This window comes from Macaca nemestrina, chromosome 10, assembly GCF_043159975.1.
Source record: "Macaca nemestrina isolate mMacNem1 chromosome 10, mMacNem.hap1, whole genome shotgun sequence".
Classification (NCBI taxonomy): Eukaryota; Metazoa; Chordata; class Mammalia; order Primates; family Cercopithecidae; genus Macaca; species Macaca nemestrina.
The window spans coordinates 52,069,374-52,093,105 of NC_092134.1; the positions used below are offsets into that span (position 1 = coordinate 52,069,374).

Below are 23,732 nucleotides of genomic sequence, written 5' to 3' on the forward strand. Positions count from 1 at the left end.
GATTTTGTTGTACAAACCTAAATAATATAACCTACTATGTACCCAGGCTGTATGGGATAGCCACCTACACACCTAGACTATAAGTATAGCCTGTTGCTATAAAAACTCTACAATATATGACTGTACTGAACACCGTAGGCAATCGTAACACAATGGTTAAGTATTTGTGTACCTAAACATTAAAGGTATAGTAAAAATATGCTCTTATAATTTTATGGAAACACTGTCATAAATGCAGCCCGTCATTAACAGAAAGGTCTTTATGGGGCACATGACTGTATTTTTCTACATCTAAAATTTGGATGTCCGTGCTGGCTTTTAGGCCAAAATTTAGATTGTTGCTTGATGTTAAGGAACCAATAGTTACAATGTAAATTCCACAAAGTATCAATTAGAAATGACTCATGTTGTGCATAGTGAAAGGGTCTTTCTTTAAATAAAGTAGTATTTCGCTCCAATTATGATTGTATTTATTACATACCCTTTATGAGCCAGTCACTGTGTCTAAATACAGTCTCCAGATAGGTAACAGACTAACAGATGTTGAACAATTAAGTAACAATTTATACATTCAAATGTGTTTAAATACAAACCACGTGCTTTTGATTAAGGATGAAGACAGGTCTAATGAAAGAAAGAGGAAGCCAGCTGTCATCAGCAGATTGTAGTAGAGTTAGAGCTTTCTTTTTCACACAATGATAGAGACCTCTGCTGGACAAATGGAGGGACAGATGCTTTGCAATATGGGTTTTCAAGCAATTTTTATGGACTTGTATCTCAAGGGCCAATATGAAATAAGTTATTTTGAATGGAATTTAAGGACTGAGAAATGTGGAGATATTTGTCTTTGTTGGCCTAAATAACAGATAGAGATGCTCTCTAAAAGAAAAGATGTTTATTTAGGAATAGAGCATTGCGATAAGAATATGTATGTCATAGTAAACTATAAACTGTGTACATTCAGGGAAGGAAAGGAAGACAAAGATTTTTAAAGGCAAAAAATTAAGATTGTATAATTTTTTGAAACGATTATCTTTGGCTACTCAAATTAATAACAAGGGTGCCACCAGTCAGAGGTTGGACAGGCAATTGCCAGATAGATATCCCTATAAAAATATTTTTTGCATAGGATTGCAATGGCCTTTGTGCAAGGTTGTGGCTTTCGTAGGGTCCTTTGTTGTTGTTGTTGTGGTTGTTGTTGTTGTTGCTATCATGCACGGGAGCATGAGAACTCCCTGTTTATGGCCTTCGCTGGCTCTATGTGCCGGGATTTTCTTAACAATAGTGACTCCACTTTGATTCTAACAACTTTCACACCTTCACAATCCAAATGAATAGATATCTCCAACTAGTTCCATCTATAGATCTGGGCATGTGAGTCTCCTTTCTGAGCTCTGCAGCCCTGAGCCTTCACGAGCCCTACATTTTGTAGCATCTTCCTCGAAAAATTTTAAGAACCCCTGTAATGTCTGGGATAGTTCGGGGCTGGCAGTGCCATCTGGGCAAGGCACCCCCAGCCAAGAATTGGACCTGGGGTCTAATCACTGGAAGCATCGAAATGTTTTTAGTTACTATTCAGACACTGGGACCAGCAGGGAAGTAGTGCCATCTGGACATGCTGCCCGATCCAGCCAAACAGCAGGAGCCTGGGTCCCTGTTTCTCGCCTTCAGGGTTTTCATTGACACTCTACCCCATGCATGCACTCAACCAGATGCCTTAGGGAGCCTAGTGACTCGCATCTGTGGAGTCATCCTGAACCAGTGATCTGACCCTGTTTTCAAGAGGGTGGTCTGGCAATTGGATCCCTCGCTCCCACTGGCAAGAATGGTATTGTATGAGATTGAATCAGTAGATTGTTGTCCCACTGATTTCTTAGTGGTTCAAAACTGTTTACATAGGAAGAGGGGCTGGCAAAAAAAAAAAAAAAAAAAAAAAAAAAATCCTTGACTGTGCCTGTCACACACTAGGAGTGGTCTTGCCCTCAACAAATCCAAGTCCTCAAAGGCCTCACAGAAGTAAAGGTGCCTGAGTCATAGCCAAGAAAACTTATTTGAGGGCAGGGATGCTGCCTTGCTCACACGCAAGCACTAGGTGGACCCTGACAAGGTGATAAACAATTTATTATGTAAGTAGTCCACTGAATCATGGAACTCAAACCTTCAAGCCCAAGCACTTCAGGCCATGAAAGGGGTGGAGTTCATTGTGTTCTTTCCACATAGTTTCCTAATAGACCTCCTGAAGAATGAGTAACCCCTAGCTTCCACACACCAGTTTCCCTCTGTTTCTCCTCTGAGGCACTCGTCATTTTGAGAATGACAAGCTAGGCCAGGCATGGTGGCTCACATCTGTAATCCCAATGCTTTGGGAGGGAAGTCAAAGGATCCCTTGAGGCCAGCAGTTCAAGACGTGCCTAGGCAACATAGCAAGACCTCATCTCTACAAAAAGTGGAAAAACTAGCCAGGCATGGTAGCACACATCTATAGTCCCAGGGACTCGGGAGGAGGATGGGTTGAGTCCAGGAGTTGGAGGCTGCAGTGAGCTCTGATGGTGCCTTTGCACCCCAGCCTGGGACAGACTGAGACGCTGCAAAAAGAAAAAAAAAGAAAAAAGAAGCTACAGATCCTCTTCTTAATGAAGGAGGTTTAGAATCCTTGTCCCCTGTCCAGTGTGTGCCAATCATAGTACCCCCAAAAATGCACCCTCCTTCAACATGCACAGACATTTACATTCCTTCTGTGGATGTGCTGTATCCAGGTAGAAACTCTGGTATATAGTGCTGGCCAACATTAATATAATATAAGCCACAAATGTGAACCACATATGTAATTTTAAATTTTCTGGTAACTACATTAAGAAAAGTCAAAAGGGATAGGTGGGATTAATTTTAATCCTACATTTTATTTAACCCGATATGGAAACAATATTCTCATTTCAACACATGATCACTTAAAATTTGTTAATTACATGTATTTTTTCTACTACATTTTCAAAACCTGGTGTGTATTTTACACTTATAGTATATCACTTGGATTAGGCATATTTCAAGAGCTTAATAGTCACATGTAGTAAGTGAATAAAATATTGGTATAGATAAATAGATATTTCTGAAGTTCACATAGCCATATGAGCCCACTGATGCCTGGATAAGAATGAGACAGACTCTCACTGGATTCAGATAATCATCCATAGAGTAAAAGATTTAGCAAACTGGTTTTGCTAAGGTCACCCTTACCGGTTAGTTGATAAAGTATGTGGAAAGATAAACATGAGATGAGTGAGGCAGCTAGGTCAATTCTATGAAAAAATGTCCTCCTTCAGAAGTGTTTTAATTGGGCTGAAAATATGCACTTGCTGGGACTTTTCTCCTGGTTAAGTACACTGTCCTGAATGTGATGCTTAAAAATAACTTTACTTACAATGGCCTTACGTCTCATTTGTATTTGGCATTTTTGCGCAGGATGTAGTTCCAGTAATCTATCAAATGCTTGAAAACAAGACACTAGATTTTGAAATACTCCCAGTATTTCTCAGTTCTTCATGCTTTTTATGTTTATTTACGAGAAAATAAAATATCTAGATTTAACTCACAAAATATTCCTACATTTTTCTTTGCTTTTTTTTCAAGTTTTATTATTTAAAAATGTGGTTTTTTTCTATTAAAATTTTGGGTGTATGAATAAATTTAAATCATAATTTAAATGTTCTTGTATTTCTCAGAGGAATAAAAGCCTGATTCATCCAACCACCTGGTGGCTGAAAATGTTTCACTGTTTATTGAAAATGTCTGCCTCATCAATCTCTATGTCCCCATATGGACCATTCAAGAATGTTATAACTTTTAAATGACTCATTCATTTTCATTTACATTTCAAGAGAACATTTTTATTATTATTTGAAGACTCTGAATAATAATTTATTGATATACAGTAAGGGAAATATACAGATGAGACAAATAAAATGAAAATATTCACTCACTGTACATAATGGAAACTTTCCCATTTGAAAGTGTTTACCAAGACTACTTTAGTCACCAGTGGAAAACTTTCCTAATCCATACCAAGAAGAGAAATCTTTCATAATAAAAAAATATTTAAGTACCTATATTCATTAAACATGTACATAATAAGTAAAACAAATTTTGGCCCTCAAACTCCACATCTCTGAATTAGATCTAGACAGCAATAAACGTGTTCTTAATTAAAGGATACTTTTAAAAAATTATACCATTCAGTAAGAAGGTTATCAGGAATGAGATTCATTTATTTATATCAATGTTCCAAAGTTAATATTATCCAGTACTATAAATTATTTGGTAAAATAAGTTATTAAAAACGGTAACATCAAAATTTGCTTCTGGCGCCTTGGTAAGATATTTTACTCTGCTAAAGAGAAACCATATCTTGGTCAAGTCCTGCAAATGTTAAGTAAGGAAGTGCTCACTACAATGAGAGAAGAGCAAAAGTTGTCTTCGATAGTCTTACTTACTGATATAGTGATGAAATTTCTTGCATAGTCTTTGTAAGAGTTTGTATTAGCTTAAATCTTTCTACCTGGTCTTGACCTTAACTGGAGTTTAAATTTCTTTTATAAAAAAAATTATATACCTTAACCCATTTAAAAATAGTGAGCATTTTCATTTAGCTTGACTTCAGCACATAGGGAGTAAGTCCTTATTTTTCAATTAGGATAGATAATTTATGAATTAATTTTGTAAATTTAGAAATCCTGTGATATGTGTTTAAAATACATCATACTTTTCTTTCGTCCTCTTTTTATTACAAAGTTATATGAGGTATACGTATTATATATTGACACTAAATGAGAGTTTATGACCTACTGGGTAATAGCTATTTTTATCAAGCTCTTTTGAAGAAATTTAGAATTTTTTCAAAAAATATTATGAAGTTTAAAAAACAACACAAGAACCTTCCCAGAACACATCAAGTTATGGAAGTAAGAGGATATTGGAGTCAGCCAGTAGAGCAGAACAAATTTCCAGTCTATGAAGAGCTCTTAAAAGTCAGCAAAAGCCTCTCCATTGTGTCAACTTGTAGCGGAAAACATATACTTGAGTTCCTACCCAATGACTATCATTTACCCCATTATATGTGAAATATTGCAAATACTTCACGTGTTGAAAAAATAAACAAATATCACACACTGTGTAGATATTTGCACTTATTTTCCATAGGAAAAGTATAAAAACAGACCTTAAGACTTGGGGACAGTATATTCAAGTGTCTGTCAGTGTACAGGCCACATTCATTATGTTGCCACTGGGTGCAACAAATTGTATCCCCGTAGGTACTGTTTGTTTTCATTTTCTCAGTGTATGTTTATGTATGTACCCAAGCCATTTTATGCATGTTAGGTTAGTAATATAAGGAGCATTTTAAAATGTGATACTAAACAGTTGCTCAACTAAACGTTTAACAGCCTGACTTCAGAATTGACACAACCTATGCAACATAATCTGAACACTTAGTTACTTCTCTTCACAGGAGGCTTTATGGAGACTGAAGCTGCAGCTCAGGAGTCCCTGGGGTTAGGCAAACTCGGAACTCAAGCTGAGAAGGATCGAAGACTGAAGAAAAAGTAGGTTTGGGGATTTTTCCCCCCCTTTTTCTAACTTTTACTAATTCTTTATTGTTATTTATAGGGAATTAAAAAGATAGTGGTTGGAAACAAAAGAACTATATTGAAGCCAGTATTTTCCAGATATTACCTAAAACCCTCAGGGCTTATGTTTCCTGGTTGTGAGCTACTGTTGAAAAGAGCCTAACAGTATTTGGCCTGTGGTGGAAATACGCAGTTTCTTCAACGTAACCATCCATGGATGTGTTTCAAAATCCTTAAAAGTAATGCAAAACCCTATTGATGGTAAAAATTAATACCTGATTGGTATGATAAAATGAGATTATACCATCTACCTTTGTTTTCTCTCGTGGCAATTATAAGTATCTACTCTTTGAAATGGAGTAAAGGAGAAACATTTCTCTGACTGATTGAATATAAACTTATTTTAGACTCAGAGCAGATTGTTTTGCATCTGTCAGGAAATTGATAGTGTATCTTTTCATTCATATATAATATGGAACATTTAAATGACTTGCAACATTGGCAAATTTTGAGTTGCAGCAGCTGTTGGAAAGCAAGTAGGTCCCGAAATAACATTTTAAAAATACATAGTAACATTTTCATTGACAAAATGGCACCTTTAGGACATGTTCTTTAAATGTAAATCAATTTCTCTTTATTCCAGAATCTATTGGTTGATTATTACTTTTCCTTCTTCTCAAATATTTCTTACATTGTGTTTTTAGTTTTCACATTTTCCTTCTTTCCTATGAAAGAATATTCACTGCTTTCATAATCATTTTGTAACAGATAGGCTCTTAGGACTATACTATACGGGCTAATCAATTGACTTCATATTTTGCTTTCTCACTTGCTTTGTAAATGTTTACTAATAATGGGGAACTATATACTTACAAGTTGCCAAACAACTCACTAACCTAATTGTTTATTAGTTTGTTAGTTACTAAAAATTATGTACATATATCCCAGTTCAGTAGGAACATTGTCCAGAAAAAATGACCTTGAGAACATAATTATTTCTACAATACAATCAAATGCTCAGCCATAATCAATAATGTATATTTATTCTTTAGTTACTGATCACTCAAAAATATATTTAAATATTATCATAATCTGTTTCAAATGTCTTAATTTTGTTTAGTCCTACCAGTTAGTGATATACTCTATTTCATAACTATTTATTGAGAAAAACATTCTTCTAAAAAATACTTTCCTCTGTTAATTTTTTTAAAATGTTGGCAGTTGATTTCAAGTCTAAAAATATATAAATGATCAAAACCCAGCCTGACTAATGGAAACAGTTTATTTCCCTTAAAAGTTAATTCTCATTTCTCCCAGAGAAATACTTAACTTAAGAATGGCAATCTGAACAGCTTTCACAATTGCATATAAGTCTGATACCGAGGCAGTGCACTGCATACTTTATTAGTTGTTGATGGAACCAACTGGAATATTTTTTTAAATAGCTACTAAAGATAAACATTTCAATTTAAAATAACATATTTAAAGTTCAGCTATTATTAACCTTATACACTGTTGGGTTGATTTGATAATAATTTTATAGACTCATTTCTCAACTACTAAGTACCCTCACAGTCAGAAACAAATACTAGTTCTTCCCTTAAATATCTTACCATGCTTGACTTTGGGTTTTATTTTGCAACATGTATTGGCAAAATGTAACTGTAAAATGTATTATGTAGAATACTTGTTTTAATATTAAGAAGAATATTAGGAACATTCTATAAGGCAAAAATGGCTAACATTTCTTAGTACAGTTGTTCCCCATGGATTAATGGTATTTAGGTTCAAATGGATTTAACAAGGCAAGTCAGAGGTAATTAATGAAAGCACAAAAGTATTTCCCTTATTATTGATTATTCCATAGCAATAACCCTATGAGCATAGATATGCAACCAGTGTTCAAAGACTTATATGAATAATTGTTAACACCTATTCGGAACTTTCATGGCACTGTGGCTTGATTTCTGTATTACCAGAGAGTAAATTGTCTTCACATAATGAGTTTTATTAGACATAGACAATTTACTTTTAAATTACGTGGTTTCAAACTTTTTTGTATTGAATTTTATGTTGTTAATTATTAATATTATTAAATGTTGACAGCCTATTCTTGAATTTTTCTAAGTGTTTAAAATTTCATTTAAACAATTCCAATTTTATTTCTTTTTAAAGAAACCATATCCTCTTTCAGTGCACTTTGATGCATTATGCTCTTTTCTGTGTTCAAATTTCATGTCTGCTAGTCTTCTATCAAGATGAAAAATAATTTTAAGTACATTTAAGAAATAAATAAAAACAATAAATGAAGCAACATTTTTCATAATGTTGAACACTATAGATTGTATGTACACAGTTGCAACCTGTGTTATCCTATCAGTTGTTTCTAAATTCTATCCACTGGACCAGCAAAATGGTATTTCCAGGGCTTAGTACTTAACACAGCTATGCTCACTATCCCATAATTCATAGCAGAGATTCAGTAGTCTTTGTGAGGATAGCCAGAACTAGACAATATCTTATTTTCAAATTTGCTAGGATAGCAGCTATTTAGAATTGACAGTCTGTAACTTTAAATTTAATTGGGAGAAATCTCTAGAGGAGTTAATTATGGTACATTTTTTAAAAAGCCATATGGGGGAGTTACTTTCAGAGAGCAGCATTTAAGACATTCCAAATTCTTGCAAAGTTCAGAAATTTGTAACTTGGCAGTCCTAAACAAAGGTTTAATTTGAGGCACACTTACCATCCAGTAAATTTAACACACATAGGTTACAACAACTTAACAAGATTTGTGTTCCTACTTTAATTCTCCTTTTTCTTTGCTTTCTGGTCCAGGCATTAGTTTTGCTTATATTTCTCTCTATTGTCTTATTATGAGAAATAGGAAATCAACAACATTGAATCTACTAAACCACCCACTAGTCATGAAAATCTTGTCTTATCCATCGTTACCTTCCTGGGTATTATTAAACAATTGCTGTTGTTTCATCAGAGTAACATGTAACTTCGGCCTAAAGTCAATCTATTGTTGGTCTGCCTAGTTTGCCTTTACTTTGCCCCATCTTTGCTGTACTTTTCTTTAAATCATCAATTCCATAAATTTCTCCAGCAGGTTTATGTAGAGTATAGTTAACCTATAATAATTGTGTCAAACTAAAACTCAGCTAGTAATTCTTTGAATGCTTCACAGTCATTTTCTTGGTTTTTCCCCTTTAAAAACTGAGCAGTTTCTCTGTAGGCTCCTGACATTTAAGGGTGAGTCACTTATTCTCAATATATAGTCTCAGTATTAACATTATAATTCTTCATAATTTATTCAATGTGGACTTCCCGTGGGGATGCCATGACTCTCTGAGATCTTATCCATCACTCTCTGTTGGATTTCTTTGAACTCCAGGCTCCTTTTTTATTTAACAAAAACATCTTCTCTTTTACTGTTACGTTTCGAACAACCAGACCTGAAAATTTCACTCCTTTTCTTTTATACCTTTCACCCTCATATTTAAGAACATGTTTTCCATTCTTAGCTCTCCAGCCTATGTTTTAACCTAAAAGCTTCTTATTCAGGAAGGCTGATTAAAGCCAACCACACAGGCCAGTAATGGTGACTCATGCCTGTAATCCCAGCACTTTGGGAGGCTGAGGTGGGAGAATTGCTCAAGCCTAGGTGTTTGAGACTCAGCCTGGGCAACAGGGTGAGACCCCATTTCTACAAAAAAATAAAAATACATGAGACAGGCATGATGGCATGTGCATGTCCTAAGGCTGAGACAGGAGGATTGCTTGAGCCCATGAATTCGAGGTTACAGTGAGCTACAATCACACTGTATGGAATGATAGATGGTCCCTTAAGACTTAAAACCTACATGTGCCAGCCCCCCCAAAAAAACCTGTGTTTCTGAATGAGGTCCAACTCAACAAATTGTACTTAGAGACTATATTTGGGTATTTTAGGGCACAATAAATAGAAACTCTCTTCTTTGCCTAAGTTCAGAATTTATTTGTTGACTACTGACAAAACTGTCAATTAAAAATCAAACTGTCAGCCGTATTTCCAATAAAGGGCTGGCTTAGGTAAATAGTGGGGGAAAAAAAAGCATAACTGGAAACCCCAAATAGTTAAATCCACCTAACATAGAAAGACCTGGTTAATCACAGACTTTCAAGTTGCACAGGTATAAGCACCACATGATATTAAAAATAACATTTACGTTATTATAATTTCATAAATCTGTTACTTTAGCATCAAGAACTAAGAGCTTACAAGGGAATTAATAAAATTTAATGTCATCAACATTCTTGCTTAAGCAAGTTTTGAATCATCAGTGTTAATTATATTTTTATTATATATCTCATTATATTTCTTACTTTTCTCCCCTGGAATATATTTAGTTTCCAGTTTCACATGTCAGCATCTCTAGAAATATGATGATAGGGCAAGTGGCAAATTCCTTGAGTCATTAGAGACCTGAAAATATATTTTACACCTAACATCAGTTGATAATTTCCCAAAATATAGAACTATTGGTTAAAAATAATTTGTCCTCAGAACTTTGAAGTTATGGCTCTTCTTGCTTCTAGTTATGGCTAATGATCAATTGATTGCCATTCTTTTGTATATAGCATGTAGGATTTCTTTTTCCTCTCTCTCTGACAGTTTTTTAAATTTACTTTTGCTTTATCTTTGGTGTTCAGAAATGCCATAAGTATGTGTCTATTCAAATGTTGTGTTTCATTTTTCTACTTTATACTTAGCAAACTGAAGACTTGTTAGGCTGAACTATTTGACATCTGTTACTCTAGGGGATTCACATTTCTACACTCAACTTTGATTCCAAGAAGCTTAGTCTTACACAGACTGCTGGGATTAAAGATGAGGATGTCTGTTTCAATAGTAATTCACCTCTCTAATTCTCAAGACAGTTCTGAACAGGCAGTGAACATATTAAAATTGACAGAATATCCACTGAATAGTTATTTATCTCCAGCAATATACATGGTGAAATATTTAGCTTAATTCTTTATCTGCTAATGTTTTCTCTTGCCTCTTAACATTATATAATTTTTTTGGTACAGGATATATCCATGCTGAAATTTTCTCTATTTTTGTAACTTAAGTTGAAAGATATCATATGAATGCTAATATACTGACTAACATAGTTTTCAATCTTTAGTTACAATATAGATAGTATATTATTATATGTTAGACTTTTATATGTATTCTGAATGGATAAGACTGCTAAAGGAAAATAGATTTCCTATGCGAATTAATTTTTTGATATCATTAAAATGAAATTAACACCCCGATTCAACTATCAGCAGCATCCTCTCCCGAGAAGCAGTTTATCCTTGGAGCAAAGCAGTCACACTTAATCACTACCAATAGATCTTTATGTTAGAATATCAAAGACATAAAAGTGAAGCTCTATAGATTTACTTAATTTATTCCCATCACAATCCTGAGGGTCTCCTCAGTGTGTAATCGTTAATGTGTTTTGAGACTGCACTTTTAATCTTTGGCGTTTGGCAGGTTCAGAGTGTACATATCTGTAAGCAAAATATATGTCATGGAAAATATTTATATGTAAAGGTATCACAGAAACTCACAACATTCTTTCATTTAATACATCTTTGTTAAGTGCCTATATGCCAAATTAAACTTACAAATGAACTGTATTCCAGAACTTAATTTGTAAGATGTGTTAGAAGCTCTGAGTACATCCTCCCATCTAAGTATTCTATATACACAGAAAGTAAAAGTCTGTGCTTCCCCCACAAAAATTTGTTTTGTAGGCATGCAGTAGGAACTGTCTCTGGGTAGATAAAGCAAAAAGAAGGATTCACCTGCATGATATTAGATGATCTCACAGATTACAGAAACAACAGATTCTAGAGGCAATAGAGTCAAGATATTCCCAAAACTTTGACAATAAGATATCATGAGAGATTTTTCCAGCCTTGTCACAAACACATATATTCTCCTTCATCCCATTCCAAAAATAAAGTCCTTAGATGAAATCCTTTTAAGGCCTAGTTTGGAACAGGTATTTGTGCTTGGATCCGTTTGTTTATTTTAGTCGGGGGTTTATTTAGTACAGACACAATTACTGTGGGAAAATTCCTGGGCAACTAATTCAACAAATATAATAATATACAACATTTTAGAACCTAAACCCAATGCTTTCAAAATTTCTCTGGGAAAATGTGTCCCAGTTTCCTACTTGGAACTCCAGAAGCCTGTCTCCTCTGTTTTCACTAAAATAGAGCTGCTGTTGGCTTTGCCATGTGATCATGCATAGCCCTGCCTAGCTCCAACCAAGGACAATTATAAGAATTCCCTGAACGTAAGTAATAATAATATCCAAAGCATAAGGGTCAAAATGCACTGAAATTTGTTAGTAAAAAGAAAGCTAAGGGAAACCAAAGTGCTCTCTTTTAGATATATTTAGATATATTGATCTATTTAGAGGAAGGAAAACAGCACAAAAGGAATAGAGTTGCTGTTTTGAGCCAGCAGTGCAATGTTAATATATCACAAAGAGTAGAGCAGAAGCTCTCTGCTGTCTCCATCACTTCTGCCAGGAGAAACATTTTTGATCTGGAAAGAGTAAAATAAAAATTAGTAAACGAAAATTAAAATCAAGATAGTTACATACACTAGAAGATAATGTCATTTTCTAAATAAATTCATATCATTTATCTTAATTGATATAAATCCTGGATTAATATTAGTAGAACATGAAAATGATAATTTTTCATTCTTTTCCTCAGTATGTCCCAAGAAATGTTTTAAATTACTGATATTTGAATTACCTAGTTCTGTTCTTCAAAGAACTTGTAGAGAGATGGACATGAAAACTAATTATTGCATTTAAGTATTTCAGGGCTCATGATCACTTTTTAAAGTCTTTGTAGAGAATGAGAAAAGTGTCAGAAACCCAAAGGCACCCTAATATTCTTATTTACAAGACATTCTCCCAGCTAAAGACAAATAACCAAAGGGGCTTCACAAATGAATTGATGTGGACTAAGTGAAAAAGAAGGTGGCATAACCCAGCACTTTCACACATGATTTAAGTAAGAACATCAGGTTTGGCAAAGTGCAAAGCTAGAAGGCATAGCTCAGTTTTTAGATAAAGAATATGCTTAAGGATGATTTTTACAGAGGCATCCAAATCTGACAAGATGAAATTTTATATGGGAATTTCTATACTCCTGCAGCCAACTTCAGGACTATACTTACTGATTTCTTCTATAGGGGAACATATATAATTTACCTGTGGCTCCTATGAAAAAAGTTTCTACAAGGTAGGCAAATGAGCAATGCCTGACAAATAATTTAATGTTTTTCAATATCCATAAAAGCAGTAACAGGGTCAAAATTCTATGCATTTGCCAGATTATAGCTGGGTATATACTTAAAGTAGATGTATTAAAACCAGCATATGTTCAGAGGAACATGACCATCCTAGTGAGATGACACAAAGCCATGTCTTCAAAGACTGGTAGAAATAGGAATATGTGGTGTATACAGAACAAAGATATAGACGCTGCCAAGAGAATGAACAACCAAATGTGTTCTTTATGGCCTTGTGATAAGACCTTGGGCCAGAAGTCAGGGGTTACTACAGATAAATTGAGCTGACTGTAAGAGAATTATTAACAATCACAAAGGTAGGAAGAAAAAATTGACCACCTGGAAAGGGAGTTGTTCACTGTAATTATGTCTAATATAGACCTGACAGGCATATGTACATAATAGGATTATGGAGGATTCACCTTTTGGCTGAGAATTTGTACTACATGCTTTTTAAATTGTCCCTGCCCTGAGATTCTGTGATCCCCTATAAAATTCAGAGGAGAACTGAACAGAGGAGGATCTTTGAATTTTTAACATATAGACGCTGGCATATTATAAATATTTAAAATGCATTTCCCAAATAATTGAATGGATATACAGAAGCTGGACAAAGAAAGAACTCTAGGATAAAGAAGAAAACCTGAAAAAATATAATAGGAGTTAGGGCAGTGATTTCTACCCGGATGACCAAACCTGAAACCTGGGCTTCCTCTTTGCTCCTGTTCTTCCTTGTCCTAATTCTTCCTCTGCACACGTCCATGTACTATTACCAAATCTAGTTAATTGCATTTTTATAAACCTCTCAAATCTGTTGATTTTCTTCTCTCCAGCTCAAGCCATCATACTACAATAGTCTTTCTACTTCTAGTCTAGTCTTGCCTTCCTGTAATCCATTATTCACGCTTCAGCTAAAGAGACCTATCTAAATCTTATTTTTTAGCTGCCTAAAACCCCTCAATCACTCCCTCACAGCCCTAGAATTAATTTCAAATGGCTTTATGTAGTCCATAAATCCCTACATTATCTGCTCCCTGTGTACCTCACCAGCTTTATCTCTTTGTTTCCCATCTTCCCATCTTGCACTTCATGGTCTTGATATGCCTATTATCTATTTTTTTTGTTCCTGATTACTTTTATCTCCTTCTGTGCATATATTCTGCTTCATGTTTTCCTCATCTTTTGCATGCTAATGATGTTATCTATTTTATATGTAATATCTACATAATAATCACATTGATTAGTTATAATGTGCTAAGCAATGCACTGTTCTATGCATTTTACATCCACTATCTCTAATATTTTTCATAAAGCTTTTAATGTAAAAACTGCTATTTTCTTCTATGCATCAAGAAATATAGCTTTCCAGGCACTGTGTTATACAAAAATGTAGATCTCCAGAGCCCAGTTTTCCTTGGAATTATTTAGTATCTAAGAATAGGGCTTTGATTTAAAGAATATGTAGTCCAATCTCAACTGCACCTAGAATATCCTATATAACTTTTAATGGTCCAAATAGGGAGTGAATGAAGAATTCCCCAGTTTCTTTGTACTCTGGAAAGGGTAGCACATTTTTTTTTCCTCTAGAGAATAATTAGTTTCTTATCTGCCCCTACCCTATCCTTCAAAATGAGCAACAAATGTATTCAAACCAAACATGCTTTTAAAGAGTGGGGATGGGGAGGATTTCAAAACAGAAGATGTAGATGCTTTATAAAATTGATTTTTTCTGATATAATTCACCACACATAATATTCCAGTGTTTGATATAACATATAATCATACTAATGTTCCCTAATAAATAAGCCATGTAAAGAATTTAAATGTGTGCTTGAATCAATCTGAATTATTCATTCAAGTAAAACTTACAAGAGGGAGTCTAATAGCAAGAATAATTATGGCTTTTTAAATGAAAACAATCAAATTAAAGTACATTTAAATATAATGCTGACATCTTAATCTAGAATTTTCCACATTTGTTCCTGCTAATATAAAATCCTATATAAGCTTTGTATAGTATTTTTTATAAGATCTTTGGAAATTTAGTTTCTTCCCATAGTTATTTCCAATGAGCCATTCATGAACCGAGTGTCTCTTGTCTCCACACTTCTAAGAAGGGCAGTAATTATGTATAATCTCTCTCTTGCCGGGATTTTACAGATAAAAAGTTCAATACAAAAAGACTTCATATATATATGAAGTGTGTGTGTGTATTAAGTATATTTTTGTACACACATACACAAGCATGAAATTAAATATCTTTAGTTCAGATTCTCCATAATTGAAATTTTAATTTGAGGCTTAACTGTATTGGGTTTGCTAGGCAGATGAATAACAAAATTATTAGAGCGATAAAGATTTCTTAAACTCCTTTAAGTAGTCTCAAATGCTTTAGTTATTTGAAGTCAATATTAACTTAAAGAAAAGTTATTTTTAATGTCATGGTGAACCACACTTAAACTTCTGAACCATTTCTTTCATTTAGAAGAATCACTAGAAACATGCTTAAATATTTGTCTGTAAAGTCCCATCATCTGTCTTTAAGCAGGAATTTTAAGCAGTTCTTCACATCACCCTGGTATGCTCTGATATCCACATAGATCACCCATTCACAAACTAACCTTTTGGTTTTATAACTTTATTGCTTCCAGTGTTGTTCACTACCCCAAGTCAGACACTCTTCATGGTACTATTCTGAATCTTGTCATCACCACAAATCATGCTTCTTTCAAACTTACCAATTCAAGCATCTCATTTCTTGCTAATCACAGTCTTCCCACCTTTGATCTTGCTTTATGAACTTTTTCTTCTATCATCTATATTTAACCTCTATCCTTTACCAGTGCACTATCCCCTTTCTGTTTTCCCCTCTCTCCTTGTTTAGCTTAGATCATGTTGGTAATTTCAGCACCCTCAAAATTTGTTAAATGTCTTCACTCCGCTTTCATTTGGTCACATCTACATATAACAACCACACCCAACAACGAGATTTTTTTTCTCCATGTGTACATTTTGGCACATCTGTGCTGTTGGAGAAAATTACAGCAGGGAAATTAGAAATAGTTTTATCGTGAAATTCAGCACTGCCTAGTAATCCCAAGAGTTTTATTTCATTAATGTTGTTCTACTCTCTGCAACTCTTGTTAGAGACCTCCACTCTCCTCAAACTTGTATCTTCTGCTGATGAGTTTACATTCTAGCTTAAGGAGACAGAGAGACACAGAAAGAGAAACCATCCAAGTGCCCTGAATTGCTTGATGCCAAATATATACTAACACTTGCCCCATGTGTCTTATTATAGAAAACTAGGCTATTCTCTTCTTACTCAGATCATCCCTTTCCATTTTCTTAGTCATTTTTTGCTGAATTCCCCCTTGCTTTCAACTTCTGCTCCTGTTTTTTTTTCCCCACCAGCATTTAAACATTCTCAACTTTCACCTATTAAAAAATATTTATTCATTTTACTTTTCCATTTCAGTTACCAGCCATTAACTTCTCAATTTGGTGTTAATAACTGATTTAAAAATATTTCTGAATCACCAACTTGAACCTTACAAAGCAAGAGTCAATTATATTCCAAACGTAAAACTCTTTTAATGAATTGTTTCTTATTTGAAGTTTTCAATCCAGAATTGACTAGTTTATAACAGGAGAAGGTCCATTCAATTGTAGGAGATCTGGAAGATCAAGGTGAGGAAACTGAAAAGTTGAAGGCTCTCATTTTGAAATATAAGACATATGTTTGCTGGTAATTTCTTCTTCTCCTGACTGGATATATGCTGATGTTGCCAAGGAAAACATAATGTCAATAATTGCATCTGATCTCATTCATTAGATGGTAACATAACCTATTTTTTTCATGTTAATTAAAACTTACTTGCCTATTACTCACAATGGTCTTTAACTGAAGAATATTTATTCTTGACAGAATCACTCTCACTATTAACATAGCCTTGACACTTCTGAAATGGAGAGAAAAATAATGAGGCCATACGCTACTGTAAATAAATATCTGTAGGAAAGAATGCATCAATATTTACAATAAGAAAAATTAATCAGAAAAAACTTCTCTGCAAATGTATATTACCTCCTATATGAAGTTTATAATATATTAGCACAAAATATGGGTCATTTATAACTATAGATTTTTGTCTTTTGCAGAACACATTTGTTTGAAAGTCATGAGGTGAAATTCTTAACATTCTAAAGTGATATAGCTGCTTGAAATTGTTCTTAACTTTATTTACTACGGAAGAGAAGAAAGTTCATAAAAACTATGAGAAATCAGATAATTTATATAAATTCATAAAAAAATAAATAAATTCATAACAAAATAATAGAAATTTTTGCAATGCTTTTTGAGCAGTTAAATTTTTAAACTTGTGTTTAAATTTGTGTTGTTTATTTTCATATTTTCTCTTATATTTTATATTTTAAGGTATTTATACTGATTAAGTTTTTTATTTTAAAAAATGATGAAGGACCATCTGATAAATATTACTGTTTTACTGCCTGCAAATTTAATCAGCTTGTTTTATAGGAAAGTGATTCCTAGATAGCTAGTAGGCTCAGAAAGATTATGTTGTCCATGGTGATAACTAGTTCCAAATGCTTTTGGCAATTTTCTTGGAAAGCTGAGAAATTGCCTATTTTTTCTGAACCCATCATAGAATTCACAGGTATGTTGACAAGAAAACCATTTTAAACATCTAAAAACTATATCCTTTTGGTTTTAATTTCATTTCTGTGGGGTGTATGATGTGAAAAATATGATAAATTTCTTGGGACAGTGTAATGCCAGTGTTTCTGAACATTTATGTTTTTGTTCATGTGAAAATTTAAGGAGCTTTAAGATGCTGTGGAGTTAAGGCCAAAAATATGCATTTTTTTTCAAAGTGCCAATTTAATAAAAAGTACGTGGTTTCTCTGAATGAATGCCTTGAGAGGAGGCACGTGCAGGGTGTTCCATTGCACATCAATCTTTTCTTTATAATAATTGTTCAATAAAAAAGGAGATGCTCTAACCTGCCTAATTTCTGACATAGGAATTTCTGCTTTCTATTTTGTTATATTGAACATATTTTATGAGTTGTAGTAACAATTTTATTTTTTAATAATTAGGCTATTATGCTTGTAATATATTTTTAAAACAATATTCTCATGGATTTTTGTTGAATTATTTAACTTCCATATTTTCTCAATGCCTCTGCTACATCCAGGGAGCAAGGGTTCTTCAAAAGCAATATATCTATCAATGTTGTTTTAGTGATGATTTCTGGTAATATTGGTGAACCAATATAATTTATGGACTTTTCCCAAAAAACATTTATAAACACCTATTCAAATAATTAAATATTTCTACTACTGAAAAAGCCACAATAGGCACAAACTTGATGTTTATTTTGCCAGTAAAATAGAGGAGAAAGTAATGTGGCCATGGAAGAAGAGGAATAGAACACTTTTACACTTTCTCATGTTCTGATTACTAGCCATACATATTTACCAAAATAGTAATTATTATTACAGCATTGATTGGAAAAATAAATTGTGGATCTGGAATGGACTTTACGCATTACTATTGCTAGGGATTATGATGAGTAAATTGAAGACCAGAATCTGCTAATAATTTTGACCAAATTGTGTATGACAACTAGAATCTAGGTTTTCAGTTCATCAAACTAGGAAGGACTTTCTTCACTTCAAGTTGCTGCCTCTTCACATGTCTGCTGTTCTTTCTTCTTGGGCCTTAGCAGTGGCTTATAAAAATAAAAATCCAAGTGCCAATTAATAAGTTATTGTTTCTACTGGTAAAATAACATGGAAGTGGCCTGAGGTAAAGAATGTCCTTTACCAAGATTCCTTGATTTCCTCCTGGGATGTACTCGAGGCTGGGAAAATGTGGTCATGCATGTTTCAGAGTGGCTCATACTCAAGACATAGACTTATTGGTCAACTATTAGAACTACCCTCAGCCTGACTATGCTTTTGGACGCAGTGAGTATGTGTGTCATGATGAAATACAAAATGGCACCATGTCTTTCTCATATCTGAGCTTTCTCACATCTGAAATAATGCTCTTGTTTTATTCCATGGCTTTCTTTGGATTGAACTGTATCCATTAACATTTGTGTGCTTTTCTTTTCCATCCGTCCTTCTCCATCTCATGAAAAGCACATCTGGGTAAGTTGAATCACAATGGCTGCTGAACATGTTTATTTTCAGCACCATCTTTTTTTTTTTTTTTCAAAGTATTACTCTTTTGAGTTGTAACACAAGCTGCACTGCCTCTGACCTGAAATGAAAATCGTGAAGTGTATTTATTTCCACACAGTAAAAAGGAATCATTGGTTCAGAGAAATGTTCATATTTAAATTAATTATGTGAGCTTTCGGGCACTTGTATTTCTTCTGTTTTATTATATACATGTCAAAAACATTCTAGACTGCCTTCCCCCTAGTTTTCTAGTAATTCCCTAACGGGTCAATGTGGCAAGCAGCCAGGCTCAAGTCATACTTTCAGACCACTCAGGTACTACTGATTGTGCTGCCTGTCTGAATTGCCTGTACCTTTCTTAATGCTCCACCTGTGTTATGTTCAAGAGACAAACTTATTCATCAACGAATAGAACTGCACATATCCGAAAAGGGTTAAATGCTGTTCTTCCTGCAGAGCTTTTGCAAATAGAGAGCCAAGAATAATCCTTGGTTTTGGTTGAATGTGTGTTGTTCCCATTGTTTCCTGTACTACTGGTTGATTTCTAAAGTTTTAAAAACCTGAATTACTCAGTTAATGGCTTCAAATTTTATATCCTTCTCTTTGAACTAAAATTAGAGTATTTATCTATTCCTAGCACAGATTTGGCTTCAAAGTAAAAAAGTAAAATAAAATATGCATAATATTTAGATTGGTGTAGACTATTGCATTTGTAACATGGTGAGCTATTAAAACACTTTGGACTGAGAAGAAGGTATTGCTTTTAAATTTAAAGCAGTGTTATTTTCTATCAATAAAATGACTACAGTGAGATACAATTATCCAGGAAACTATGAAAAGTATTATTAGTTGGCTATATATATATTTTGTATGCCAATATAAATTCATTTACTTTATAATATTACTTTATTAACTAGTAAGGTTTATATTATTTTTAATATAATGTTAAGTTTCAGTTGCCATTAACTAAATGATTTAGTGATGCAGTATTTGCTTCAGTTAGGATATTTTACAATACTGAGGAATTAAGGAAAGCTCTAGTAAGGTGTTCTTAAAAATGCAAGGCAAGTTGTGGTTAGAGTACTAGTCAATGATGTTGGCCAAATGAATGTTGTAAACTCTTTTTGAAAATAACAAATGTTCTCGACATTGAGTTTTAAAGCAGAGTTTTCATGTCATCATGTAAATTCGGTCTTCTGTTTTCTAATGATTTTTAATTTTTCTGAGGAAAATAATTTCAAGAAATAAAACTTAATTCCCCACATTCCTTATTGAATGAAATATTGAAAAACAATGAATGAATGATGCATTTTTATTAATGGACTATAAGAAACTGATATAATGGCCTTCATTCTAAAATTCAGTTTCTTATTATCTTGCACGTGCTCCTCAGACTTAAACATTTTAGGACCTCAACATCATTTCCCTAGTACAATTACTAAAAGAGAGCTTTGAATAATATAATATCAAGGAAGATAGTACAACATAGTGAAGATGACATAAGAGGATGTGAAGAAAAAAGAATACTGACTTAGGAATCAGAAGATAGAGTTTAAGTTCCATCTTCCCCACTTATTTGCTACGTGCCCCTGAGTGACTGAAATATTCTTTGTACTTACTAATATTATTATCTACTTATCTCCTACAACAGTATGAGAGAATATGTGTACCTTCAGAAGCATACAAACTATAAACTTCCAAACTGAGTAAAAGACGGTATAAAATTAGATGAAACACTAGAGCAATCTAATCTAAATGGTATTCATATAACCTGAAAAATTACAATATTTTCCAGTAGGTCCCCAATTACTATCCAATTACTATTAGGAAGTGACTGGGATGTACAGACTATGGTGTCTTGCAAAAGTGAAATTGTTTAATGGGGAGTAATATAAGCCCCTCTCATTTTCAATAACAGCATAAATAATTGTATGATTCAATCATATTTGTGTGTATGTGTGTGTGTGTGTCGGGGGGTATTTATACCTTTTTAATGGTTTTGGAAATAATTCAATTCAAAACACAGTAAGGAAGGAGATTATGTAAATCCAAATTCAATTCACAAATAAATTTCTTTCCTGAGACTATGCCCTATATTTCAGAGAAGCTTGAAGATGAAAGGTTTCAATGTTAACGAATTTTGGTTTCAATGTAATGAAATTATTTGAAATCTAAACAGCCTAGCGTGTGTTACTGGAATCTGAATAAAACACTACTTAAATGTGTCATAGATTTTCATACATTTTCACCAAATGTGAAAATATGCAGTAATAGGATACACAGGCACACACACATTTGCACTTGCACATACGCAAAATCACAGTATGCTGTGCTTTCAAAACAACTCAAATTTAATGTTGAATTTGAAACTTAATTTTATGAAGCTAAATATGTATAGTTAGGTAGTCAATCTTCTGAAGCAGCTGATTGGAATTTGTAACATATTTCTGTTTAGAATAATTATGTTAACTAAGATATACATGTTCAGCTTGCAGATGTTAAAAAAAAATAATTGAGTTGGCACCATACTGTATTCGCATTTGCTGACCAGAATTTCAACTAGCTTCTCAAATACGTAGTTTTAGTTTTCACAGACTTAATCAAGTGTGGATTCCTGAATAATAAGCCCATTGTTTGGTTGAAATTTGAGGAGGTTACATCCTATTTACTCTCTTGAATGCTGAATTTTAGTGGAACAATATACATTTTACAATTAACAACAGTGTGAAGTCTGTGCACATTTCCTGCTAGTATTGTGTAAGGAAGATTTATTTTCTGTGCTGCAATACTAAGTATTTTATATTGTCACATTATTTGACTTATATTTTATTCTTCATTCTTAGCAAGCCACATATTTATTTCTTCTGGTTTTATCAATAAGTACTTGTTATGTGCCATAGTAAATCAGTAGCTCTGAAGGTAAATTTTTCAACCAGAGAATTATTTTGTATGGTTATTACAAAATCAATTGAAATGAAATGAATGGCAACAAATTCAACTTCTCTATCTCATTCATTTAAACTAGGCTAACTTTTCTCTGGCCAAGATGTACAACCTGATATTACTAGGGAATAACAAGAAAAGAAAAGCCACAGTTCGTTTGTTCTTTTATAATGCTGAGGATTGAAATGTGTGACAATAAGAAGGTAAAGACCTTATATATTAACCAGGAAGTCAAATAAATGTATGCCACTTCTAAAAATAAATGAACCATAGGAAAAGAAAGAAAAGTAGGAGACCATTATTTTATTTTACACTTAAAATAAGGAAGGCACTATTATCCTTATTCTTCAGTGATGAAAAATTTCAGAAATGTTAATTGGCTAAGAGATGGCGTGGCGGTTAAGATAGCTGACTCTGTGGACAGGTTACTGGGGTTCAAATTCGATTCTGCAATTCGATGGTTCCATGACTCCAAGTGGCCTCTGTTCTTCAGTGTTCTCATCTGCAAATGTGTGTCAATATGTATCTTATTGGATTATTATGAAAATTAAAAGAGTTAATACACATAAAAACAGGGTGGTGCTTCATAGATAGTAAGTGATAAATGCACATTTAGTTATTGTTTTGTGTGATCCAAAGCCTAATTTGTCTGCATCCAGAACCTTTGCTCTTTCAAACCACTATATTACATCTCATAAGAATATGAAGTGGTTCAGATGAACAGGAGAGCACATTAGATGCATCTCAATTATAGCACTTACTGTATTAAATTGTAATACAATTTATTTCATTTTATTTAGATTGTATTTTAAATTTTAAGTGAAAGTATAATAAGTACAAGTATAATATATACAAGTTATGGTATTTGCATAGAAGAGAGAGTTCATTCTGCCTGGGAGAGGACTTAGAATCTTAATAGAAAAAATTAAGTATGAGTTGTGTCTGGAGGATAAGTTAGAGTTGTTACGATGGTGACGTAAAGAAGGATGCTCTTGGCAGAAGAAAAGGGCATATAGCAAGTCATGGAGGGGTAAAATAGAATGAGGTATTTGGGGAATAGCAAGTATTTCAGTGTTGGCTGAGCAGAAAAAGCCAGGGAGACAGTCAGATCATGAAGGGTCTTTTTATAAGATATTTGGCCTTTATTTTGAGAACAGTGGGGGAAGCTTTCAAGCAGGTGAGTCTTAAAGAAAGATTTCTGTTTGAGAAGGTCTCACTGGAGGTTGGAAGGGAGAAGTTACCAAACGAGAGACAGAGAGACTCTAGGAGCCCATCACCATCATCGTCAGATGATAAGGGCTTAAACAAAAGCTTTGGCAGTACTCAGTCAGTTTACCAAATGTCTTTCTGAATGTTAGATATGACATTTTAATCTTTCTCTGCAGCCAACCTGGGTAACTGTGATGCAGAATTCTTATTTCTTTTTAAGATGCAATGAACAGTTGGAAGTTATAAAAATATAGAATACTTAAAAATGCCCTACAATCAAGTATCCTAGGTGACTGTCAACATTGTGAGTTTTTTTGGACTATAATTTAGCAGTCATTCAAAAGATGTTCTTGACTAGTGCATCCAAAGAAAGATGCATGATACAG

The 23,732-nt window shown here is 33.6% G+C and overlaps 1 protein-coding gene across 29 annotated transcripts in view; it reads left to right on the forward strand.

The window, feature by feature from the left end:
* The window catches only part of LOC105473289 (PTPRF interacting protein alpha 2), a 510,238-nt gene that overhangs the window by 437,065 nt on the left and 49,441 nt on the right, over positions 1 to 23,732 (forward strand). For all 29 annotated transcript variants that reach the window (XM_011727001.3, XM_011727012.3, XM_071071359.1 and 26 more), the window contains one exon: positions 5,504 to 5,597. In XM_011727001.3, coding sequence (XP_011725303.1) covers positions 5,504 to 5,597 — 94 coding nt within the window. The remainder of the gene's footprint in view (positions 1 to 5,503; positions 5,598 to 23,732) is intronic.